At 42.9% G+C, this 27560-nt stretch overlaps 1 protein-coding gene across 2 annotated transcripts; it reads right to left on the reverse strand.

The window, feature by feature from the left end:
- Positions 1 to 527: 527 nt before the first annotated feature.
- yap1 (Yes1 associated transcriptional regulator) lies at positions 528 to 27556 on the reverse strand. Of its 2 annotated transcripts, XM_071516362.1 has the most exons (8): positions 26880 to 27556; positions 25138 to 25373; positions 14269 to 14387; positions 13330 to 13443; positions 7887 to 8056; positions 5762 to 5892; positions 4274 to 4386; positions 528 to 3521 (listed from the first exon to the last, which is right to left on the reverse strand). In XM_071516362.1, exons 1-8 carry the CDS (start codon positions 27078 to 27080, stop codon positions 3286 to 3288), a joined length of 1320 nt encoding a protein of 439 aa, XP_071372463.1. In that variant the 5' UTR covers positions 27081 to 27556; the 3' UTR covers positions 528 to 3285. The 2 variants fall into 2 exon arrangements, with proteins under 2 accessions (XP_071372463.1, XP_071372464.1); XM_071516363.1 differs by lacking the exon at positions 13330 to 13443.
- Between the last annotated feature and the right edge of the window lie 4 nt (positions 27557 to 27560).

Genomic DNA, 27560 nt, shown 5'->3' on the forward strand with positions numbered 1-27560 from the left:
AAACACCATGGCTTCATCAAAAATGATCCATTTCATGCCCTTTCAAAGTGATTTATTGAGAATAACACTGTTCCGGTCTGACTTACTCTAAGTTTCTGTGACTGTAAAATATTTTCAAATGGAGTGTCAGCATTTTTCTGAAAGCATTTTTCTCTGTCTTTCAGAAATGACAATAATGATGTTTGCATGTGAAAAGTGGTCTATGAGATGTGAATTCTTTGGAATATGGATACAGTAATTAGAAATGTGTTGTACATACAATGATGCACTGCATGTCGTTTTAAAACTCTCCATTAGTACCATTATTTTTGAGAGAATATGTGACAAACAAAAGTTAAAAGGGCACATTTACCTGATTTTTCTTGACTACATGCCATAAAATAACTGATATTGATAATTAATTTGCTTATACTAAATAAATGTAAATAACTAACATATTTAGAAATAGTTTTTGAAAACATCAGAAAACAGACAAATACGACACATGGAATACATGAAAATCACATACTGACCACACAAGAAAAGTATTACCACAAAGTATATACTTTATTTCAGGCCAATTTCAAAGTATCATATGAAGAGAGATATAATGTAACAGAATTTATCGTTCTAAAACACATGCACATATATCTATCAAAAAAAAAAATGAACAGATCATTATTGAATATAAATTCATTTCATGTGCATTTAGAAAAATCTAAATACAAAATCCTTTAACTTGTGTGATTAGTTCTACTGCTACAATGACAGTCAACAGCTAATATGCTCTGACAATTACACACTAAGTAAGCATAAAATCATGTTTCTGTGACAAAATGCATCATTTAGTCAAAATTCTGTAGCCGTGCAATACAAGCACTGTAGTGTACCACTCTCTTTAAAGTCATTTTAGTTGCATTGTTCTCACCAACACTGTTTAACCATCTTATATCCACCATCAATACATGATTTAATGATCAATAAAATCAAAATCAAATGGAAGTGTCTGAAAAAGAATCTGTTCTCACAACAACACAATTTTTGTTCACTTTTCTCTGATCTAAACAATGTTGTTCCATCAAGTTAATACTACCAATTTTATGTATTGGCTGGCAATATAATCAATGTGACATACTGTAAGGCTTCCTCAACCAAGGACATGCACGGTAGGCTGATTATTCAAAAGATTACTGCAGTAATGCAAAAGTGTAGCCATGATGTAAACATATAATCATCAAAATAATCTGATCGTGAGGAAGAATTGTCAACGTATTGTCTTCACCATCGCTGTAGCAGTTCCTTGCTCTGTGAGAATGTAAACAACGTGTGAGCGCTATGGAAGAATCACTTGCTTCTCTGTTCTAAAACCTCATCCTTAAATCTCAGGGTTAGTCACTCAAAACAACCATCTCGTCTAAAAATGGAATCTCTCAGCTATATCTACTCAGACATATCCATTAACACACAAAACCTACATCATTTTCTCATTAGCTTATACATTTTTTTTTTTTGTTGTTCATACAGAGGCTTGATTACAAATCATACCGTTTCTGGACTCTTTAAAAAGGGAAGCAGAAATAGGTGTTAGAATCATTACAAAAACATCTTTGGAATCTGCCGCAACAATTCCTGACTGAAATAATTACTGATTGTTTTCTTTATTTTTTTCCACGAGAAATTATACAATCCGCGTTAACTCACCGCCGTCAGTCAAACCCTGGCCTTCTACACTACTCCTCTCTTAAACCTGCTTAAACATGTCCTCGCTGTAGTCTATAAGCAGCCCTCATTTCAACACAGCACAGCATAGCGTAGGCCCCGAGGGCACCAGCTCCCTCTCAGGAAGACAATTTCAAACATTGTAACTCTTTTATACTGTAGCGTTGTCATGAGGTTTAATTGATCAAAGAGCTATTGTTTCTGTTTAGCCTAGAGATTTACCTTTTTTTTGGTTAATGTTTAGGAATATCTTAACATCGAGAAAAATAATAAAAGCTGCATGTGATCAATAGACATACGATAACACTAATACGTATATAGGAAATCAGAGACATGGATAGAATCAGCCAATTGGCTAAAGAGCCAAAACTGAATCGATTTGTGTCGTGGAAGACTTCATCTCGGTGAATGAATATCATCTGCTGAAGTGATGTGCTGAAAGTTGACCCTGTTAAAAAGTATTAATTCATCTATCAAAGAAATTAAAAACAAAAGCAAAAATGCCATTTGATCTACGCTATAATACATATGCAATAACCTAAAATAAAAGATAACTAAAAAGATAAAACCAAGAATGAATCATGAAATTAGGCTTGGATAAGACTGAGATACAAAGAAGCTAGGGTTCAACAAAAAAAAAAAAAAAAAAAATCCCTAAAATCCCCTTATAATATGTGTTTATAAAACAGAAATACAGTTTTGATTATTGAACATTAGCGTACATAAAAGGAGAATGTGGTTGATGTTCGTGAATACAGCCTCTCAGATATTGCTTATTGCTGCAATACAGAAACTTGGTAATTGTTTGCTTTGCTCGTCTTTCAAAAAAATACAACTGAAGGCACTTGATTTGACAAAGGTTTAACTTAGACTTGCTGGCACAGCCAAGCAGCAATGTAGTAGGTCCCCAGGCTCCACCCTCCACCCCATCCCCCCACCAAAGCCAACATGTCCAAACTGGGCCTCGTGTTACCTTTACTCCAAATCAGTATTGTTCTTTTTGCTTCAGATACATCATTTTTGGTTTCTCAGGCTCATTGAAAATAAAAAAAAGAGTAAAAACATAAAAAAAAGGCCAAATATAATGCTATTTGAGCTAGAAGCAATAGTCCCAAACACAGACAAGTAGTGCTGCTTCACACTATATTGCAGGAAAAGAGGCACCAGAGACTCCAGGCAGTTATGGATGATGGTAGTCCTTTCAAAAAAAAAAAAAAAAAAAAAAAAAGTACATGCACCCGCCCAGCTCAGCTATGAGGGGGAGACCAGGGGAAGGAGCAACCCCTGCCCCAGGTAAAGATGCCCTAGATTCACTGACAGACCTGTGAAAGATTTGGGGACCCTTGAGTAATTGTCTGTTCATGGGCCAGCCTTGAAGACACAGACAAAATAAAGAGATAAAACACCAGGGAAAAGAAAAGAAACAGAACAATGCTGCCTCAAAAGAGCTTGGCCTTATACGCCGAGGCAGAGATAGATGTCCAGAGAGGCTCGCTGAAATGTCTTGTAAAAGCATCTATGCATCCTTCACAGATTAGAGCAGGCAGCAGTTCAGAGTGTAGGGTTAGGAGCAAGGAGCGGGGCCTTCTATAACCATGTGAGGAAGCTCTCCTTGTCGATCTTGGTAGCTGCCAGCACGGACTCCATGTCGTTGAGGATGTCGGAGCTCAGCGCCTCCTGCAGGCTGGGCATCAGCTCCTCGCCCTCCACCGCCATGCTCTCGCCCTCCAGGGTGCCCAGGTCCACGTCTGTCCCCGGGATGGCGTCCAGGTAGTCGGGGAAACGGCTGGGCTGCGTCGCCATGGAGGTTGGAAGCGAGTCCCCTGATAGACAGTAAGACATATGTTATACTTTGACTGTGCCAGGGCATATTTTTCTTGAGGACCCGATCAGCTTAATACATGACAGTAATGAGAATAATTATAGTGCCATTACTGATAATAGTAATACTGGTACTAACACTTAATACTTGTACTTGTCTGTTATTTTTATTGACTCATTGCCGGTCATGTCCATAGCCTTCTTGGACTAGAGGACCACAATGGAAATAAGTCTTGGACTTGCTTGTGTTTTATTCTCAATAGTTTTTTAAGCAGGTGCATTACATTGTACATATGTAACTTGTTTTAAATGACTAAATAAATCAAATCAAAAAAACAAAACAATAATAATACAGTATTTTTTTTAAACTAGTAATCTGCAACATTTTCATATAAATCAATTTCTGCTTTGCTACTCTGTGTTGCCAATTGATGCAACAGGGATTCAGCCTACACCCATTTCATTTAAGTTTTTACATTTGCGACATTTGCTGTTCTAAACACCCGGTGTTGTTCCTGCGACACTATTTGATTGCCAAGTGATCTTTGGTGAGAAGCGGTCATTGCTGTGGTGTTTCCCAAAGATATCGCCACAATCAATGAAACAAGGAATTCGCCGATTAGCACTTTAACAAAGTGTTGCACATGACTTTCATCTAAATGCCACTACTGCTTACAAGTAACGTTCAGAGACTTCAGTGGGAAGGTCGTCTCCCACGAGCATCACACATTGTCCACTTTGCTTCCAGACTCACCTGTGTCCATCTCATCCACGCTGTTGAGGAAGTCGTCTGGAGTGCGAGGGACGCTGTAGCTGCTCATACTTAAGCCGCTGTCTGTGCTCTCATCCCTGGAGTGGTAGGTCCCGCTGAAAACACACAAAAACAAAACAAAAAACAAGGGTTAAAAACGCAAACTCTGCCCAACAAATCACCATACATCATGACTTTCGTAAAACTTAAGTGCACTTTGTCCCAGCAGAGCTTTTGGGTGACTCCACTTAACTCTATTTTGAAACCAAGCTAGATGAATCTAATTAAACAATCCGACAAAGCAAACACAGTAGGTTATTAAAAGCACACAGGCTGAAAGATAACAGGGCCTGTTTCCGATGGCCTTAATTCCCTCGGGAGATTTTGCATATATCCATGTAAAGACAATCACTTGCTGTTCCATCTCTATTTGAATGACTATGGTGACTAATCCCCAATAACGCCCTTGAAACTGAGCTTCACTTTTTTTTTTCCTCCCTCCCCTATTGTAGAATATAGGAAAAGAGCAATGATGAAAGGGGCAACAGAGAGACAAAGAGAGGGAGAGAGAGAGAGATTTGACAAGCCTATACTAATTAGCAGAGGAAAAATATGTAGGCAGAGTATGGTAGAGGCAGGATGAATGAGGCCATTGTGAGAGCAGGGGAGTGGAGGGAGCAGGGGGAGGAGGGGAGATTAGGTTGGCCTGTCTACTGACTGGACCACATGTTCTCATGGCCTGCTTGCTATTCAGCTCTATCCACACTTTTCGTCCGCTCGCTGTGGAACTGGGGCTTGGACTGCCGGGGAACCATTTCCCAGAATTCCACGGCGCGGCATTCACACACACACACACACACACACACACACACACACACACACACACAGTAAAAACCACCCGTCCCGAGTTCCTATTAATACCTTAATCGCAACCTTTTTCAGTGTTAGTCTCAATTTGTGCCAGGTTTTAGTCTCTTGACCTGCTCAAGTTGTGCAAGTTGGACACTGGACAAATTTAGACATTACTGATCCATTTCAGTCTACAGTTTCTGGAAATGTGGGGCCATGATTTTATACTTTTCTTCAAATGATTACACCAGGATTCGAGGCCTGATTCCCTGTATTACAGCAGTTGTACAGCAGAGGTCAACATTGTGCAGTGAACTCCGGCACGGTGCTGCTGGTCTGAATGAGTCATTACCATGTGAAGAGGGTTAAGCCCAGAGACTGGCCTTCTGTTTTTACTACTTGTGTAACTCAGGGAGCTCGCACCAGAGCTCAAACTCAAACAGCACAGGCACATAGGCTCCCTCTAACAGGATACATTAAGTCCGACGGGCTAAACCAGAACGGGAGCCCTAGCCAAGTGCGCTGACGTCAATCAGCGCACCAAACTAGCACCTCGGCCGCTATTGTACTAGGAAAATTACCTCCGTTTGCACTACAGAGGCACTCCTGTACTCTTGCCTTACTTTTCTGTATAAAACCAACCTGTTGAGGAATGGGTCGGAGCTGTTGGCCGTCATGGTCCGGGCGTCCTGGGCCATAGGGGAGGACACAGGGTTCGGGGTGCCGCCGTCCTGCTCCATACTGGTAGGCAGCTGATTCCTCAGAGCCAGCTCCTGTGGGGGCAATAAAAAAAACAAAATCTGTGAGGAATGCAAATGAACCTCAAAGGTTAATTATTCGCATGTCATAGCTGAATGCCAACTAGAAAATGGTAAATTGAGGGATTACACATAGGCTGCCGGCTTGTTTCTCTCTCTGTCTCCTCTCACAGAGTTTCAAATTACGTAAGAGACAGACTACAGCTGGAGAGATTTGTTTTCCACACATGCAGTATCAGATAAAGCGGAGGATTGAAGTCATGGCTAAAATGTTTTGGTGGTTTTTTTTTTTTTGCTTCCTTCCCTGTAAGTCCTTGAACAGTAGGTTTAATGAGTCGCCCGGTGTCACTGTACCTCGCTATACTTTTACGGGGCCAAGGACAACATCGGGGAGGCAGCCAATGGGATATGACGTTTTTTGTAAGAATGTAAAAATTACTGCTAGACACCCTAGTGGTTAGTAGAAGTCTTTATTGGTTGTGGTTTAGGAGAAATGGACACAATGTTCTCTCAGAAAAAAAAATGATTGTAGGCCTTTATTAGCCCTTTAAAAAGTATTTTTTTAAAAGTACTTCTGTTTTCTTTCTGTCTTCTGTTTATATCTCAGATGTACTGGCAGCAGTACCAGAAGGTGTTTCCTTCTTGAGCAACAAGACCTATCCCTGCATCCCACGCACACATGTAAACAATCTGGTTTTGATTAAGAGGGATTATGAGGGCTGTGTACTGTAAACAACCTTTATGGCTTTACGGCTCTCTTTTTGTGCATGACTGATCAACGTCAGCACTGGACTGTCACCAGCATGTTGCACGCATCTCTACTCATTCTTCATCACACTTTTGCCATGTGGAACACATTTGGGTGTGGCAGGTATTGCCGCAAATTTTTACTTCCACTATAAGCATACACACAGTTTCCATTTGTACTCATGCTATACAGTGCAAATACAATCCGAACATCTAGTATCTGGAAGATGTTTGAATCCGTGAAATGTATTGTCTTGTCTCTAGTTGCTAATGTGGTGTCATGTTGTCTTTCTTGTATGTCTGTTTTGCTGTGTATATATGAAATAATAAATATAAATGGCAAAAAAGAAATACTAGTCCAAAGCGTGTGCATAGGCATTCATTTCATTTCATTTATACAGCGGTCTGCAGTCACATCTTCATATGTTTTGTTCATTACGCCCTTTAGTTACCGGGTCAGTGTGGATGTCTGAGGTTCGGATAATTGAGGTGCTACTCTGTTATGAGAGAAATAAACACACTACATGGACAGTGAGCAGTACCCAGCGTGGTTAACTGATTAACTGTTCTTATCTTTTCACTGAATAATGTGTGTGTTAACTGTATTGTATGCATGTTCTCTGGACATTCAAATGCATACTCAAGACAGGATAGTTGGGATTGTCTTTTCCCTTCAGGTCACTTCCTACCCCGTGAACTTTTAACAACCACAGTGAATGACACGGTAAACAAAGTCACCGGAACCCTCATTCATAATCATAAAGTGCTGTTTCTACTGTTGTGACACAGCCTTGAGTAAACTACTGAACTCGGCTGCACCGCCCTGTGTGGGCGGCGCAGTGACACATCGCCTTCAGGAAGTGATAAACTGACCACAGATGACTCACTGAACTTCATTGCAGGGTAGTGTAACAATAAAAGCCCGATCAAAGGAGCTCTAAGCTTCAGCAGTTTACCTATGTACAATGACTCAAACTGAAGGGCCTATTCTACGTTTATATTACATTTTACTGTTTGGACATTTTGCTGACGCCCTTATCCAGAGCAACTTTCATTACGCAAGCAATTAGGAGTTCAGTGTCTGGCTTAACGCTTCAGCAGGATACACCGTAGCTGATGGACACACATTGGAAGTACTGAACCTGTGACCTTTCTGATACAGGATGGTCTCTCACACCACTAAGCACTGTACTAGTAAAATTCAGCACATTTAAATAAATACATTTAAATTTCAGAACTGCTAAAAAGGTCTGACTCCTGACCTGGGGCCTCTGGCGAAGCAGCTCCTGCTGCTTCAGTCTCAGCCTCTCCTTCTCTATCTGCTGTAGTCTCAACTGGTTGTTGCCTCCCATGACTCCACTGTGGGGGCTGGGGGGCAGCGGTCCCCCCTGCTTCACTGGAGCACTCTGGGAGATCCTCTGCTGGTTCAGGGCTGCAAAAAAAGAGACAGAAGAGAATTCAAATCTAACGGTCAGTGCGCCACATATGCAGCGGACACATAGAAGTGCTTGTTTAAAGCTACACTAGGCAACTTCGCACAATTTAAATCATGTAAGCTGATGTCAGTAACCTGTTCACAGCACGCTCATGTTTACTAGCTTGGCCGGTCTGTGATGCTTTATACCAAAGAGACAACAGAGGAAAAGATCTAACGTTGGTGAGTCCAGCTTTCTCTGGACAGAGTGCTGCTCACTGCTGTTTAGGAGACAGTTTGTATTTTGTTTTTGTTTTTTATTTCTATTTGCTACTTGCTGTGGGCAGAGAAGAGTCCATACCCAAAACCAGAATTTCATTTAGGCAAACAGGGTGAATCTACTGGGTTTCAATTAGGGGGAATAAAACATCAACAATAAAGGCATATTTTTACATTCAGATCTTGACCAGTGCAGCTTTAACACAATTTGCGATGATTGCAATGTTTTTGACTACAACTACACTAACATTGCTATGACTGCTTGTTGTCATGCTTGCCTGCATTCAAACGCAGCATAACAAGACCGACAACTCCTGCAGCTTGTCTATGATGTGAACTTGTTAAGAGTGGAGCCAGTGCAGCAGGTTGCGTGGGGCAAGGGAAGTCCCAACAGAAGTTTTCCTGCTAGTCTGAAACAACCGCTATTCCTGTAAGACCTGATTCCCTCCCACTCCATGACTAAGACAGGCTTTGTTAGTTTTGTACATTGCATCAGTCATGACTTATCCTCATTGTGCATTTTGTTTCCTTCAAAACAAATTGCAGATTATCCCCCAAGACAGACTGCCTTGCCCTGGCCTGATGTTTCCACTTCAGCCTTTTTAATTCATGCAATATGAGCATGATGTGCAAATCACAATAATTAATTTAGCTCGGTGAATACATTAAAATCAATGCACTTATTAAGCCCTGTAGGCATAGGCTTGGACACATGCAAACACTGTACCACTATTAACTTTAGTTTCAAAGTACTTTCACCCAACAAAGGTGATTGCATTAAGCACTAACAAGCTAACTACATGTTTACAATATCAATACAAATGTGTGTGTATTGAAAACCTGCACAGCTGTTCCCCAGAGAAATCTTTGTTATTCTTTAGCCTAGCGGGGGTGGGTCTAATAAACATGAGTAAAAAGCAGCAAAGCAGCATCTAATTGCAGCAATCTATGCATGCAAAGTAGGTCACACGTTTTATCACTGTAGTAGAGAAAGACAAGCGAATGCGGCTGACCACGAGGGGTGTTACAGTAATCAAACCAATGAGGAGCCCTGTTTACTTATGTGCTTGAGGCACCAACCAAAACAAAGCCTTGACGGGGGCACAATTTTCATGCGGGGCTGCTTTTCTCTGTGCTGTCCTGCCCGCCCCGGCACCTTTCTCATCACCATTCAATCACTGTCTGTTTACACTATCTCAGTAGCTGAATGAAGCACGGCTCAGGGCGCTCCCTGGGAAGCTCTGCAGGCCCCGCCCCGCCCTGCCTTCCGGCTCCCCCTGTCCACACTGGCCCCCCTCCTCCCTATACACACACACACACACAAACACACACACACACACACAGCCAGGGAGCCGCCTCCTCTCTCCCACACACATCAACCGAAGCCTTGGGAGAGTGTGTTACTTCTCTCTGCGTCTTATCTTTGTCAGATACAGGGCCTTTGTGGCTGGATCGCTCCACCATCGGGGCACCATTAGCTGTTCCCAAGGCAGAGGTGCTGCACATGGGCCATGTCAGCGGCTGTCCATCTGTTAAGACACGAGCTTTGAAGAGCGCACACTCAAAACAAGGCAAGGCATACGGAAAGAGATCGGACTGATACACAGAACTAGACAAAAGACCGTAAGGTAACTAGCGCACAGTCTTCCAGCTGAGTTCCTATTGAACTAAAAGTCAAGGACTCCGTCTCAGACCAAACAGCTAACAGTAACCAATGTTACTAGGAAAAAATATACACAAACAATGAGCGGGGCATATCGAGGCAGGGAATTAAATCTGTGGGTGAGATAGGAGGGAAGGACAGGTTCAGTTCAGGGCCACAGCGATAGTATAAAAGGAGGCCAGTCCAGGCGGAGGGGAGGGCAGGGCAGGGGAGGACTGTGTGTGTGTGTGTATGTATGTGTGTGTGTGTGTGTGTGTGTGTGCGTGCGGGAGGGAGGAGGGGGGGCAAACCCAGTGTATACGGGCGGTGATAGGTGGTGGGCCTGGGAGATAAGGGACAAGTTAATGCCGTCTGCCTTTTGTCTTCTTCACGCACCCCTGCAACACAACGAGCCAGCAACACAGGCCCTTATCAGGCGATCACACTGGCAGGCATATTACACCAGAGGATCACCTGGGGCAGGTAGAGTTGAGGGTGTGCCAGCTGTGGGAAGTTCTCTATGTGACCAGGGCACAGCGCCTTTTGAAGGCTAGGTAAATATTTGTCCGCCGCCGATTTAACAAGTTAAAAAAAGGTGTTGTGTTTCCAGCCTCCAGATAAGAGAAGTGGAGAAATAGTCTGGACGTGATACGAACACTCTTTTATCATATTGTACTCCAGCAAAGTCTGGGTGAAGCCGCCCAGTGGTGACCTGGCATCGGCTTTGCATGGCAGGGAGTAGAGCAGAACAATAAATCACAAAAAAAATAAATAATTCAAAATCACAATATGACCTTCTGCAATTTCCAAATCGCAGAGTCTATAAGTAGACAATATTGATGAAAAACTTTCATCATCCTCAAACTCAGTAAATCCTGCACACTGACATCTATGTTTTTTTTAACAAAAATGTAAACAACAATTTTAGGTTCTACAATATTTCTGACAAGAAAAACTTTAAGTTTATATCGCAATTGCAATATTCTGTCAAATAATTGCAATTCGATTTTTTTGTCAATATCTTTCAGCCTTAGCAAGGGGAGATCAATATCAACAGAGCAGGGCACGAGTTTAGTACACAAGGGGTATTAAAATTTGAAAATGTGTTGGATTTTCAATTAAATGATTATTCTTTCACTGACAAAATTAAATCTTTTTTGGTTCAGCTGAAAATGCAAATATAAAAATTAAATGAGTTTGCCATTCCTCTAAGTCCTGTGAAAATCACTTGGAAGGTGTCCCTGCTAAACTGCCATGCTGCTGGCTCATCACACCACTGGAAAAGATGAGTGCTTCATGAGAGTGACATCATTAAGCACCCACCAACAAGGTGCCAACTCCTCCGCTGAGGCACTGTGACAGCAGAGGTAGAAAAACAACATCACATGACAGATAATGCGACCATATCTTTGGCAAACGGCTTTACATTACGGCTTCAAAACAAAATATCAAAATCCCCAGAGGAAATCTGTCTTTTTGTGCGCATGAATATCCTGCTAGTGTGTTTTTTTTCCCCTCGCTGTCTCTCCGGAGTGCGTAAGAAAAACAACATAAGGGCTCTGGTATATCCACACAGGCCAGCCCCCTTTTGAACTTAGCCACAGTGCACTCATGGCTTGTTCGCTGCTCACCACCTCCTTGGATCTTAAAGGGGATGCATGCTTATCCCGTCGGCATTTTCCCTCTGTTCCTCCCTTTCTCTTTCTTCCCCTTTCGCCTTGCCTCTCCCTGCCCCCCACCTCCCCTCTCACATTGGAGTTCTTTGACTGAAAAGGTCTGGAACAGATTAAGAGTTGGACCACAGAATAAAGAGGCCTGGCAGAGATTCAAGTCTGTCTGGAGCTGGAGCAGAATGGGGCTGTGCCTGCACTGGGCCTCACGCAGGGGAAAGCCAGCCGGCAACAACCCTCAGTTAAAGGCGCTCTGCTGCTTTTCTTCTCAAAGCTCAAATTAGCCTCCATTATCAAAGCAGCTGGCTTATGATTGGAGACCTACATAGCAGCAGTATAGAGGTTTCTGAAGCAGAGGAGTCCATTCCCATGCACAAACATGAAAAACTGATTTAGGCATAACTACAATTATTAAAAGAAAGTTTCCCCTCAAGCACAAAGCCACACATATCAAATATCAAGTAGTTTGAAGTTCACAGCACTTAGAGACCTTCCTAATCGTATCAAAAGGTACAAACAATAGCAGCTGAGCAAGATAAGAAACGGATATACATTTTGAGCCTATAGAATTATGAAGTACAGCAAAGATTTTATCTAATGTGGAACAAAATGGCAAACTTTGATGGCACATAATGAGTTAACGTGGTCTCTTTCTCCCTCTCACTCTCGCTCTCTTTCAGGGGCCCACCAGGCTTGTGTGTTCAAGACTTATAAATCTTCAAAGAGCTTAGCCCATCAGAGCCGCCTTCTCTTCCCAGCTGCCCCGCTCCTCTTACCACTCTATGTTTTGCACTTTCCCGCCCGGCCTCAGAGTGGGGCACGCATTTACTTGCAGAAAAACTGCTCTCCAAGTGCCCGGGCTCGATAACAATAATGCTAAAATTAAACAAGATAACAGGCCGCGCACTTGTTCACACATGTTGCCTTTGTGAACCGGGGTGAGCTTCCCTGGGGAATGGTGCTGTAATGAAGGGATGGCACCTCAAGCGTAAATGAGTCAGAGTGACATAAGCAGGAACCTTCACCTCTGTGAGCCTTCCTGGCACACAGGAGGATTAGCTCATTCCCATGGCCAGAGAGAACTCTCACCACATGTACCTGGGCCTGTCACTGGTTCACCAGCCTCAGCCACAACACACTGCAAGCTAACTGTGAAACTTTAGCTTGGCCTGAGGGATTAATGGCCAACTCAGCTGTTGCTGGAACACTAAAATGGCTAACAAAAGGTTAGGTGCTGTTTTTTTTGTCTTCCCAGGCACCTATTAACACCAGGGTGGGGGTATGGTGAGATCTGGTTTTCACAAGACTTGTCATTGCAAAACAATGTAGTGGGGTGAATTGAACTATGAATCATAGATCACAGATTTTTTTTTTCACTATTACAATTGCAGTGATACATCTTTTGTGGATTAGCCAAAGCTTTGTATTAGGAAATGTGAACTGCTGTCACAAATAGGACCAAATGTTCAAGAAATTCTCTGTACTGATATTAGGACTCTATGTAATTTTTTCATACAGCAATGAAATAGTTGCTGTTACACCAAAGCTTAATTCTGGAATATAAAAGATATATAAAAAACAATGTGTACATCTAACACAATAAATAGAATATGCATGCCAATTTTACTTATTGAATGGAGCCTTGATTGAAGAATATATTAAAAATCTCTTGTTAAAGCAGCACTTTGCGTTGAGCTCACCAAAGCGCGGGTCAAGTCGTGGGTCGAGCCAGGAGGTGGTCTTGTTCTTGTGGTTGATGTAGTAAATTTCCCCCTCTGATGTAATGGCTTGTTCCCAGCCGTCGGGGAGAGGACCTGGGGGAGGACGGGCAAAATTTAGACTGGAGAGATCCTGGTGGTTCACTCACCGCTCAGCTACAGCGGGTTTTCTTTTTTAGGACACAGGGTTAAATTCATGCAGTGAAACTGAACAGACGAGCAAAATATAGCAACATTACATAGCTAGAACCAAGCTTTGGACATGGCACAGCTATAATCAATCTTGAACTGGGAGGAGCAGCGTACGCTATAATATTATCACATGCATGCTGTACTGCTGTAATGCACGCACAATGAAAACAGTAAACTGTCTACACGTGCAATCCACATCCATGGCAACAGTAGCTAAGATACATCGTTTTTCACCTTTGAGAGATTAATAAATCTTTGTCATCTTTCACTGAAAATATAGAAGCCTGTCAACAAATAGGCTAAATTTAAAGAGACAACCCTATTCCTGACTGATAGTATACCAGGTGGAACGGTGATGTACTGAGAATACAGAGAGATACTCCAACTGTAAACTCAGCTGCCTGTCAAGGAGCTCCCAAACATGTCGGACAGGACCTGTCACGTTCTACCTCAGTCTAACCCCACCTGGGGCAAATTCCAGCTGCATGGACAGAAGTGAGGTACACCGAGTCTCAGTGACATGTAAGAACTAGACTAGGCTGCTCCTGACTTCTATGCTGCATATGAAAGTCAGAAAAAGCTCTGAAATGTGATAACTATTCAAACTAAGATCAATCAAGGAAATATAACTTTGAGTTCAAATGCTGGACACACTGCAGGCGTGATGAATATTATTTGTACTACGTGTTACGTGTCACAAGTCAGTGTGTAATTTCAGTGTGTACGCACCGCTGGCCGGGGTCATAAGGTTTTGCTGTTGGACTGGCACAGGACTGGCAGGAGCAGCCTGGTTCATCTGGAGCAGGGCTTTACGTGGGTCCTGCCAGGTGGTGGACTGATCAAGGTGGCTGGAAGACAAGAGACAAGATAGTCCAACATAAGTCAGATAAAAGCACCGTGAATATCCTCCTACCAGGAATCGGTGGGGAGTTCAAATGAAGAGCCGTATCAATGCGAAACAGCAAGTCACATGCAGGAACCGATGACTCAGAGCAGTTTCAACAAAACCTTTAATGAAAACATTGAACCTAACCCCTGCTTTCTGTAAATGATGACTATCACAGGAAACCAAACTGAATTTTGTCTGTTTGGACATAGCCTGTCCTGTTGTATTACACAAAACTCAATATAGATTCACATACGGAACCAATTTTTGCTTTGGATAAATTGAGATTTTTTTTTTTAGCCTCTATGGCTGACTTAATATTCTATGTCATGATACAGGATTTGAAAAACTGCATCTTATTTTGAATTTGAAAAAAAAAAAAAGTTCTAAATAACAAACAACAAAACCCAACTGTAGGTGACAGCTGAAAATAAATCAACGCAAACTTTTGCGACCGTGGGTAAAGCTGAAAACTTTCAGCAGATTGCACTCCGCTTCTCAAAAGGCGATGATTGGTTGCAAAACAACTATTGTAGCATCAGACACTGTTGCTCCATCTATTTTATGGCTCGTCTTTGCCGAGGGGCGGAGGAGGGAGGAGGGAGGGAGAGAGAGAGAGGTGGAGGAGGGGGGGTTCGGCGCATTGTGTTGCATTCTGTGAAGGCATTGATAATTAGTGCTTTGTTGGTACTTGTTGCTTGATTAAGATGGAAAGCTAATACAGGAAGCCCTCCTCTCCCGAGCAGGACCCTCTCCATTGAGGGAGGGTCAGTCCCAGGGCTCAACGCAGGGGGTCCTTTTTCCTGGAAGCAGCTCGGACACTGTGGAGTGTCAGGGGCTTTAACAATCTGGCGCCACATTTACAAAGCTTTCACCTGCTTGACAAAGGCACAGACTGAGCTACGACCTAAAACCCCACTATTCACTTGTTCTTTTTTTTTTTTTTTTTTTTTTTTAAACCATCCCATTTAAAAAGACACCCCCCCACCCCACCCCATCCCTCCTCCCCTTCATGCAAATGGGCACCAAACTCAAGCAGTTTGTTTATGCAACAACGCAACTCTTACGTTTACATCGCAGCGGCGGTTGAATTATTTCAGTACACATGACAAAAATAGACAAAACAGAAGCAGGGTTTGTATCGGTACTGAATAAAATTTTACCCCTCAGCCTATAACAAGCATGTTTTGCACTATTCAGCCCACTGTGATTCTTTACAATTCGGTGTTAATTTGATCCCAAAGCGCCATTAGCCCAGATTTTGGAACAGCTGGAGTGAAGTGAGAGATTCGGAGAGTTTCTCTTGGCCTCTGCGGTAATCCCAGCCTGCCTGTCTGCTCTCTGTCCCAGGCCAGAGAGCGAGAGGGCCTGACTCAGCACTCCTCCCCCCCACACAAAGCAACCCATTTTGAAGCCCCCTCTTGTTTATGCTTTACTGATCAAAGGAGCTGCCAAATCCCCCACCAAACCCTCCCCCAGCCTTCACACACACACACACACACACACACACAGCACACACACAGCACACACACAGCACACACACACACCAACACACAAACACCACAAACCAAGCAAAATAGCTCTAACTGCTCAGACTGGAGGGGCCCCTTGAGAAGGAAGGGTCACAGGGGGCGGGGAGAGACGACTACAAAAAAGAAAAAAAAAAAGAATGAAAGAGAAAAAAAAAAAACAACTACGGAAGCAATCCCTCAGAACTCCATTGGCTGCATGAGTTGCTGTGGTCCTGTTACACTCCGAGCGCCCAGCCCCCTCCATTGCCTCCTTCCCACTCTGGAAACTATGACATTTATTATAGAGGGGAGGGGAGAACAGGGGAGGGGACAGCGGACGGGGAGAGGAGCGCTGGGATAAGGGAAGGGAGGGCTTATCGTAAATGAGAGGCCTGCACATCCTGGTACACCAATGCAGAACAGAAATGCTACTATTGGAGCGCAGGGCTGGAAACATGCAACCTCAAAGCACAGCAGAGAACTGGTCATAAATAGTCTTTAATGCTTTAGGGGAGGACAGCGAAGTTGTGCTTCTTTCAGCACAGATAAAAGTACAAATATTGAACTTTCTATCAAACACTCACTGGGCAGAATAAGTTTTGCAGCCCAGATCAATCGAAACAGAGCTGAACAATGCTTCATTTCGAAACAGAGGTATCAGGATGATAATCAAAAGGCCTGTGATAAGACCCACGCTTCCTCAGAGTTTCTGAGTGAGCGCCACACTGCATTCAAAGTTGACTTTTAGAGTGCGTATGTGGGAATTGAGAGAACCGGTAAATCAGTTACCAGGAGCCAGTAATTCATCACCAGGTTTTAAAACGAAAAGATAATCCATTCACTCAACCTGCCCCGAACCCTGTGCAGCTAGCGCTATCCAACGCTTACTGTAGGGGGAACATAAAACAATGTCATGGCAACTGCTGGGACGGCTGGAGGCCAGCAGTTGTTGTGAGGAACTGCTGATGATTTGAGGCCTGTGGGGTCACAACTGCTTGGTGTTGTCTTCACATGTCCCTCACGTTAAGGCAAGCTCAGCAGGGGCCTCATGTATAAACGTTGCACACGTACAAAAAGGTTGCGTACACTGGTTTTCACGCACACGTCGGGATTATAAAAATGAACTTGACGTGAGAATGTGCGGGCCGTCCCACAAAACTTAGACCATGCGTACGCACATTTGTCTGGCTTTGTCAGTTGGCGACGCCAAACTACAAAGTACTGAAACTCTCCAAATGTTTCAAAATAACGTTTTCACTCCATTCACTGTGCTATGTATATGAAGTAATCTATGAAAAACCATAATTATTTCCACTGATACACCATAATAGTTTGGTTATTTATGTGGATAATGTTTAATATTAGAAAGGCCAAAACCCATCTGGCATTGTTATTTTCAATTTTTAGTTCCTCTGGAGGAAAATGCTATTTTTTCCTCCCTCCATAACTTTTCCTAAATATGAGGGTTTTAAATGAATGAAAAAAGCCACTTAGGAAATAGATACAGGCACTCTTCTCTAAATCCTCCATATCGCCACGTTGGTTTGTGTGAATGCGCGTCTCTCTCTCCTCCGGCTCGCTTCAAGTAGGTCTGACTTATTGAGCGCAATGAAAACCTAGTCACTAATTTCCCACAGATGACATCAGGCCTTAGTCACAGTGCCAAAACCAAGATCGCCAGTAAACTGGACAATTTTCTTTGTTTACATGACATGGAGATGTTAACGCACTTCAGGGACTGTACAGTTGCACAGATTCATCTCTCACTCAAACGTGTCGGGTGGGTAAATGCACTCGGAATAAGTCCTGGAACAACTGTGTGATGTCCAAACGAGTTGTGTGTAGTACCTGCTCACACAAACCACCGAAGCTGTGCGCTGACTGCGGGACTGAACGGTAAGAAAGGAAAGGCCACCAGTGCGTAAAACTAAAAAAAAAATAGTGTAGAAAAAAAATGCCACAAATGGAAAAGCACCTTGCCATATTTGGAGTGGCAGCGCGGTTTTATACATCTGAAAATTTCTGTGCGTACGTACTTTTCAAGTTTTGTGAGTACGCCATCTTTCAGTATGAAATCCACGCAGTCTTTTATACATGAGGCCCCAGGACAGCCGCTCCACCCTCCCCCTACCTATAACCCCCGGGGCAGAGCGGTGGATGCAGAGCAAACTGGTTACGGCTCAGTTCACGTCTCCATACTCTTGTGAATCACTGCACAATAGGGATGGGATGATGTGCTGATCTTACGATATGTTTTGATAGGCAATATGGGGTTCACGCTTCGATACAACCGCAATACGATGTAATAAACAATAAAACTTCAATGACAACAAAGTTTGACCGTGCAGAATTATGTTTCTTTCTGAGCCACAAATCTTTCTAGCGATGTCATTGCTAGAAAGTAAACAACTTAAAAATGTCATTACAAAAATTCATCTCATTTGTGATTACAGCAGAATAAAATGGAGCTAATATCGCGATTCATTTTTCTGCCCCACGATACGCATCGTCACATTTTTGTATTGCGATATATTGAATTTCGATATATTGTCCAATCCCTACTGGACAAAAAAAACATATACAATCCGCTGGTGCAAACCTCAGGATACCGACCCATGACCAAGTCCGGATCTGGAGCATGGGGCTTGGCTTGCACATTTTCACTCAAGCTGTCATCATGGTGGCCTGTGGGTTAGGAGAGCACAGAGCGGGACTCTCCATCCACCCAGGCACTCGACATCTCCTTGACTGATGGCCCAATTATCAAGGTGGTGTTTATTGTGCCAGCGTTATTTATAATGTCTCATGCTGATGGGGTGGGGGGGTGGAGGTGGGGGGCTCTTCACATAAAGGCTAAACCTGACTTCACTTAAATGATTTGGCACACACAGGGCCAATCGGATGGGAGCTGGGTCTCAGTTGTGTTTGCTTTTATTTATTATGCATCGAGATCAATCAAGATGCAACTCATCTATCTGTGACTAAATGCATATCTCATCTAAAAGACTGCGACAAAATCAAAAACAGTACTGGATAAAGCTTGCAAGAGAAATTTGAATGCTTCACTTGTTGTTTTCAGTGACTGATTATAGCACAATGACAAACATCCTGCCACACAGAGGCCCTATTTACACCAATGAAAACGGTGGCATTCACATCTGGCTTTGAGGGGGAGTTATTGCCAATGAGAAGTCAATTCTGTGGTATAAATGACTCTGAATCAGCTCTATTGCCTGCCAAAGTAGCAGATCAAAGCTAGATTTGACTCCAGATTGACCGTTTACCCCACCAAAACTGTCCCTCTTCAAAGCCAGATGTCAAAAGCCATGTTTCTCTGGTGTAAAATAGGGGCAGAGTGCAGCCGTGATGAAACACACCCCACAGCTGAGTTGTCAAATGTTAAAAATGGGATCCTCAGGCCACAGGAGCTCCACCCAGGGAGTGTACGGTGGGAAGGTGGTTGAGGCCGATGGCTGAGAAGCGCTCTGAGGGAGGCCAGATCTAATCAGGCTTCTGAGACGAGGATGACCACCTCCACTCTGGTTGACCGGGGATGCCTGGCTGCCTCTCTATCAGCAGGACATCATCAAGAGAGATTATTGGGCCAACCTCCGTGACCCTATTGTGGGTTTAGGTTTCCCTTTGAAGGAGGGCTCACATCACCAGACTCACTAACGAAGCAACTAATTCACAAAGTATCAGTACTGTCAGTGTGGCTCAGGAGGTTCACTTCTACTCACATTTTATTTGCCAAGACTAATTCAAAGACTAGCTCTTTAAATTTATTTTTTGAGAGTGCTGTGTTAGATGAAGCGGTTAGTCTACACGGCTTCTACATCCTATTTAGAAAAAACTGTGGCCAAGTGCCTTGAGCGCAATACATGTACTGAATTTAATCATTGCAATTCTTTATTTACATGAAGTCACATACTCAAGTAGCTACTACTATCATAGTAGTAGTCCAATAACTTACACATAATGTATTGTATATATATATATATATATATATATTTTTTTTTTTTCATTTTTTACATTTTTGTTATTAGATTTTATGTTGACACCTGCACCAAGAGAAATTACTTGTACATTGTACTTGGCAAATAAAAGTTTCTGTTTCTGATATTGCAAAGGTATTTTCAAATACAAATGTTAAACCATGCTACAATATAAATTATAAATGTGTCATTTGTGATCAGATGTTTCTTTACATTACGTAAGTGCTACTCAGTTAGCATGCGGTGCTGTGAGTTTGAGTAGTTTTGGGAACTCTAAAGCCCACCTGAGAAGGTCCACTTCTGAATGAAGACAGATACTACATCTCTGTGGAGATGCCCTCAGTGACAGTGGAGGCATTGATGTCTGGAGCAGAGGTGTTACATCAAGACTTTGGTAAACACTAGCCTGACTTTCTCACAGTCCCATTTGTGTACCGAGCTGACAGGCCCCAGTTGAACAGGAAGGGGCTTGTCTGTGTGTGGTCAATAAACCAAAAGTTTGACAAACACAAAGTTGCTCCAAATGAAGGCTTCACGCAGGCTTACAGCCCACAGTCCTCCCAGCACCATTTGTGAGTAACCTTGGTTCAAAATATCTTAGGATTAAGTCCAATTTGCATATTTATCACTTCCAGGTTTCTGCAGAGTTTAAGTAGCTTAAACAACAGTTGACACTCAGAAAATAGCTAGTACACATGATGGCAACATAAGAAACTGAATGTGAGATTGATGTTTACAACTTCTACCACTGAATTCCAGTTTGGATAATGGTGACAGATAAACACTGCTGTGGCACAAGGATATTTCACACAAATGTGCTGCAAATGGAGAACTTAGAAAGCAGACCAGGTGGCCGACTACTTAATTTGAATCAGCTGAATCAAGTTTAGCACTAAAATTCTTGGAAAAAAACTATTTAAAGACTTGGACTCAAGTAAGTGCTTTTAAAAGAGACTGGGATGGAAGTATGCAATGGGAGTATTTTTTTTCACCCAGTAAGTAAATGTTAGAGAAAATTAATCTAAAAACCAAAAACAATATATCTATTAAGCACAAACTAAAGGAGATCAGCACCACACAGATACCCGACTGCATACAATAAGAGCATAAGGTCCAAGCAAACAATTTGATAAGTAGTCTCGAGTCAGCGCACACTATATGTGGCTTCCTGAACAGCTGTTGCACTAAGCAGAAGTCAAAGAGACCTCCTATTAGAACAGGAAAGATCAGTCTGTTTAGTGCTCATGGTTACCTGGGGGCATGCAACTTTACAATGTAATTGCACAGAGTAAAAACATTGAAAAGAAACATAAAGCATAGCCTGTGCCATGAGAGGAAAGGAGGAAGGAATCAACAAATTTGGTCACCATGAATAATGAAATCAGTAACTTTATAGTCTGGCTGCCACTTATGATCATTTACAACCGCAGTTACGTAAAACTGGTGAACGCCATAAGCCATCAGCCATCAGCTATTGCAAAATAGGCTCATCACAAAACAGTTTAAAACCAATTGGGGAAGTAGAAAAGTGTCCGACATCAAATAGCTCTACCTGGCCCTGAGGGCAGATAATGGCTACTCCCCCAAAGCTTTCCTCTGCTTAGGGCTGACTTCCCACGGACTAAAACCCCATTCAAAGCTGCATTTAATAAGCCCCCGGAAACAGTGATTACCCCTCCTAGTTCACTGGTGTGTCTAAATTAGAAACCTTCATTAGTTTATGACCCAGCCCTGGAGACTGGCCCTGCCCCCCATCCCAGCACCAAGCAAGGTGACCCAACCTCCCTGCCCCTGCTGTCATAAATCAAAGGCCACAGCAAACTGCTGGAAGAAAGAGGAGGAAAGGTCAACAGACTTTGTTGACATTCTCCCAGTCTTCTCCCAGCTTAAGGTTTTTGTTTTTTTTATGAAACCCGGCAAAACAAAATGAGATCTCGAGGCACGAGATTGCTCATATCTCACCCCTATCCCCATTCAAGAGAAGAAAATAAAAACACTTCCTTCCAAACTGAAACCATCATCACCGCTACACCGGTACAGGAGTAAATCATTTATTAGCACTGATTAGAATTCACACCAACCTCCACGTCTGACAAAAGCTTCAGTTGTAAAGAACATAGTAAAGCTGTAAAGAAAGCCATTGCTCTCTCTCTCTCTCTCTCTCACACCGCCATCTTTAAACTTCATCTCAGCCATTTGTCTATTTTTGGATGGCTCACATGAGTCTCAACAGGCCTGTGGTCTGAATAAAGATCACTGTTTCACTGCTGGGACAAAGGGAGGGCCGGAGTTTCTCTTGGCCCCTCTTCTAGTCATCTCCACATGGCTGCCATTTAACTCCATTGACACAAAAGAGGCACCATCACAGCGCCACGGCTCCATTCATACCGAAACGGACCCTCGCTTTAAAGGGAGCGGGACACCGGCGACCGCAGCGCCGCTGTGACTCACCAAGCCATTCACTCCCTACCGGAGAGGCAGCAGATCCCGGCTAGTGACTCATAATGTACTGACAAACAACACAGAAAGGGCAACAAACATGATTCCTGACTAAACTTTCACTCTGGCTGAGGGTTAATATATGTATGAGAGGACAACGGCGGTCACCTGAGTGAAATATGAGCCCTGTTTCTGCTCTGTCGGCTAGTGACTGACCCCCCCTTCCCCCCATACACACACACAGACACACACACACTCTCTCTCTCTCTCTCTCGCTCACTCTGCTTTCCTCCCTCTGCAACACTTCTGTGTCAGACAACCCCTGTTTATAAATAGGGGAGTGTCTTTTCCAGCAGCTCTGCCGAGGCCGCCTTTAATTTCAGATCAAATATCTGCACTTTGATGTGCGGCAGATCGAGGCTTCCTCACCTGAACCCAAACTCTGTGTACTAAGCACATAGTTACTCCAGTTGTATAGTAATTGAGCATATAGTTACTCCAATTATTCTGTGATTGAAGTACTGTTTTGCTTTCATTATAAATGGAGTAGATAAAATAAGCTCATGAAGATTACGGAATTATTATATAACAAGGCAAAAATTACATCTTTTTTTAATTTAAAAGAAAATCACTGACGTTCAGTTGCTGCAACTGAACTGAATCCTGCAGCAAAAGATTCAACTTTAAGGTAAACAAGATTTCGTTTTCCAACCCATACTTTCATTTAGTTACGAAATTGCTTCATTGTCTGGAAGGGCATGAGATCAGTCAGTTTCCAAACAATCGCAGTGATCCTGCGAGAGTCTGTGAGAATAGCTTTTTCTCTCTCCCACCCCCCAATCCTTTGTACAATTTCAGAAGAACCTCCCCAAAATGGGCCAGATGTTGTCCAGATGTGAGACCTTCAAACATCTGGTACTGAAAGCTCTCTTTTTATCCCAGTAAATTTGAGGGCTATCATGTTTGTTCAGACCCTGTTGGTCAGAGCGCCGTATTTCAGAAAACTGACAGCATTTTGTTTTTAACAAGAGCAGGAAGGAAGGTTTTCAGTGTCAAACTCATCTCTGAACACAAACGTCCAAACATTTCATAAACTGTGGATTAGCTTGACATAAATTGTTGACTCGAGGACGTCACTTGTATGAATAATTCAATGACCTACAAGAACAAATGCCCATCTCATCAGTAGAAAGTACAGAGAATGAAAGCATTGAAGGAGTCATTAATGACTAAGAAAGTAATGAAGTCTAGAAACAAAACCCTCACACACCAAAAACCTACTGATAAAACTCAGCGACGGACCTAATGGCCTCTGGTATAAGTACTACCTACTATCTCAGAAGTTTACTTTGGATCATTGATGTGGAAGAGATCCACTTCTTAGGAGATGAGTTTTGCAGAGCGGCCTGTCCTCTGCTGTCTGGGGCAGCTACAGTGGTCCATTGTTTCTATTGAAACCTGAGCCCAAGAAAAGGAACACCAAATACAGCAGCAGTCCCTCAGAGGAGTCCTCTTGTTTGCAGAGGCCACCAAATTTAATAACCTACAATTTAAGTATTGCAATTGCCTCTTTTTGAGCACACTGGCCACTATTGTGCACTGTAGCAGATTTGCAAATTATTGTCAGCATAAAGTACACTGAGCAGGGCTGTAGTACTTGAGTCCGGTCTTTGTCTTGAGTCCGGTCTCGAGACCACTTTTCTGACTTGTCGGACTCTTCTCGGTCTCGTGCCTGTTTTGACTCGGACTTGTCTTGGTCTCGGCCACTACTGGATATTCACTCGACTTTTTCCTGCCTATCTAATTTTTTTTTTTTAAATGGGTAATTTCATTGACGTTTGGTTTACTTTTTCCCCCAACAATACAAACAATTTAAGGGATTTCAACCTGTATGTAATGTGTATGTAATGATCCTCAACTGTCTATGCACTGATTGGTCAATTCCAATGCATTGGTAATTTGGACGTTCAATGGTTTACTACAGAGTCCCCGTAAATAGAAGTACATCTCTGTTGATCCTTAAGAAACTCCTTAAGCATTGTTTTCACATTTGGAAAGACCTGTACGCTGTTTATTGCCTGCTTTGGTCTTGGTCTTGAATAGGACTCAAATTGCTTTGGTCTCGGTCCCGACTTGGTTTTAACCCACTTTGGACCTGGTCTTGATTCAAACTCAACTGAATCTGGTCTTGGAACTGACTCGGACTCGACTGATGTGGTCTTGACTGCAGTCCTGTCGCTTAGCGTAAATATTACAATGAAACTCCTCGACTCTGCAACATCCTGAGAGATGATAACAAGAACCTGAGGCATAAGCAGGGTTCCCACGCTCACTTGGACATCAAATTCGAAGACTTTTCAATGACTGTCATGGTCTTGGTTGGTGAAATTCAAAGACTCAAAATTGGCATGTTTTGGTCTAAGACATGACATTGGCCAAAATTAGACATCACACATTTTTATAATCATGACCACGTCAAGTCAAGAGAGCATGGTGAAATCTTAAATTTTAAAACTGCTGCTATGTCAACACAAATATCCATTGTTTTCCTCAGGATGTGAAGTGTTGATCCAAGACTTGTCCAGAGGGTGGAGGCATACTGATGAATTTTGCTGCTATATTTTAATTTCATACTTCATTTTCACAAACCTTTAAGCCCATATTTTATGTTTTTCTCAAATCCACAAACGTTCATGGACTTTCCAGGCCCGTGGGAACCGCTGTGTAAGTCAAGAAATAGTGTTGACACGGCTGCCAGCACACTTACTTCAGGAAGTATCTCTGGCCGGAGGCGGTCTTGGCCATCTCCCACCCCGGGGGCAGGGGCACGTCATCGGGGATCTCATAAGAGGACTGACGGAGGTGTTGAGGGGAGGCACCTGCTGGGGCCATGCCTGACAGGGAGCCGGGGGAGACGGCTCCCAACTGGAGCGAGGCGGGGGACGAGTGCGCACGGACATGGTGGGGGGTGAGCGCACCGGCTGTCCCGGCATCAGTGCTGGCCTGTGATTGGGGGGGGGGGGGGCGGAAGAGAGACAGGAGATGTAGGACAGGCGGTATGGACTCACAACAGCATGAGTCTATAAGTAGATAAAAAAAATAACCCAATTTTCCACAGAGGACCATTCAAGTTAATCTTATTTCATCTTATATGATTAAAACGAGAAATAAGCAAGGCTAAAAATTAACTTTGTTTCAGTTTCCCTTATGAAACAGGACTATAGTTAAATGCTTATGAGGTCTGAAAGGATACTATACAAATGTCACAGCAAAACTACAAGCCCCTATAGGAACATTATAGTGATATTAGAGGAGCTAAAAATACCATAAAATATAATAATGTCACTATAAACTAACTATTTATATAAATATAGATACAACAGGTCCCTATAGGATTTAGAGGACAACCTAGGACACACTAGATTATAGGATACACTAAATCCCTATAGGAATATTAGTGATTTTTGTTTAGGGGGGTTCTGCAAATGATATTACCCAGATTATTTTGATGAAAACGGATCATTATCTGTAACATTTTAAGCCCTTTATTTATGTGAGGAAGCTCTGTTCATGGTAACAGAGTAAGTAGGCCTAAGTTTGAGTGTAGGCAGAGGGGGTCCTGGGCCTGTGTGGGAATGCACAGAGCGCAGACTCCGACACGTCTGTGCCGCTGTGCAACGGCGCATGCGCGGTGTTGACAAAACTCTAGAGGGATCATAGGCAACAGTTGGGGGGTGGAAGGGAGGGGAGGGGAGGGGGGGGTTAGTAAATAGGACAAATTCAGCCATCATATGATTTCTTGAATTTAAAAGCTTCTTGACCGACTTCTACAGACTCTCCATTTATTTCCACACGCTGATCAACTTTAAAGTCTTTCCACTGAGTAAAGTCGTGAATATTAGTACATAAATAGTGTATATTCTTTATAAAAGATGAAGTGTCTGGCTGATCAGCCAAAAGTCTTAATTTGACAAATCAATGACCACTTGCAGAATAAAAACATTCTTCTGTATCGCTATAGGATCAAGTTTATTAGTATTCAGATGGCCTAACAAATATGGCCTTTAAGATTGTGTTTATTCTGTCTTCCATGCATAGGCCCTATATCTTTCCAGTGATTGGCATTGGAGGGTCCCATTATATTTCTATTTTTTGAAGTGTTTAGCGAATTGTAATGAAATATATTGTAGTAAACAGTGTTATGCGCGTAGATGATACATGAAAACACGTTTCATAAGTGCAAAAACAACCCTTACGAAAAAGAAACATAGTAGTCTAATTCTATAATAGTTTAGGAGGTGACTGTACAAATATCACAGCAACAACTATACTTTCCCATGAGAATATTACAGTGATACTATAAGGGATAAAAACTAGACCATAGAGTAAGATGAAGTCTCTATAAACTCACTGTTGAGTACCAGAGACGCACTATAAGTTCCTATAGGAATATGATGGTGTTTTTAGGGGATGGGGGACAGGGGGACAGGAGAGACAGGGCGGCCTTACTTGTCTGGAATGGGACTTTGGTTCGGGAGGTTTGAAGAAGGAGTCTGGCAGCTTCCTCAGCCTCATGGGTACGGAGGGGGGTACGATGGTGTTTTTCGGGTTCATCACGGCGTTGAAAAGCGCCTCCAGGTCGGTCTCAGAGTCGCCCCGTACATGGACGATTTGGTGTCCGGCAGGGGGGTTATGCTGGCTCGGATCCATTATCCCAAAAGTCTGCGAACTTTACTTGTCCGAAACTGTTATGTGAAGTCAAAAGAATCGGCGTTTAAACCGAATCCCAAACTTTTACGCAGCAGGAAAACTGGAAATCTCGACGCCGATCAGTAATATTTGTCCCGAGTCATTCTACAGTTGGGTAGCCGACTGCTTTTTTTCCCCTCTTCCAAAGTGTGTTAGCTGTCGAAATCTGCAGTCAAAAAAAGCGTTTTCCTGTTGTTTCTTGGGGGCATACTGAATGTAACAAAGCGCAGATCTACTCCACACTGTAACCTATGTTGTAGTCTGGCCCCAACTTTCCAAAAAAAAAAAAACGCAGACGCAGCTACAAAAGAAGAAAAAAAAATGTTGCCTGGAAAAGTCCCAGTTTAGCTGTTTTTACGCCTGGTTTGGCCTGTTACTGGCTCTTCTTAAAAGGAGGATTCATAGTGCGCAGTAGGCTACAAATCGCCGCAACTCACTTTC

Source organism: Centroberyx affinis, unplaced genomic scaffold (genome assembly GCF_046629955.1).
Source record: "Centroberyx affinis isolate AG114_WGS23_722 - 3 ecotype Tasmania unplaced genomic scaffold, CSIRO-AGI_Caff_v1 ptg000399l_1, whole genome shotgun sequence".
Classification (NCBI taxonomy): Eukaryota; Metazoa; Chordata; class Actinopteri; order Beryciformes; family Berycidae; genus Centroberyx; species Centroberyx affinis.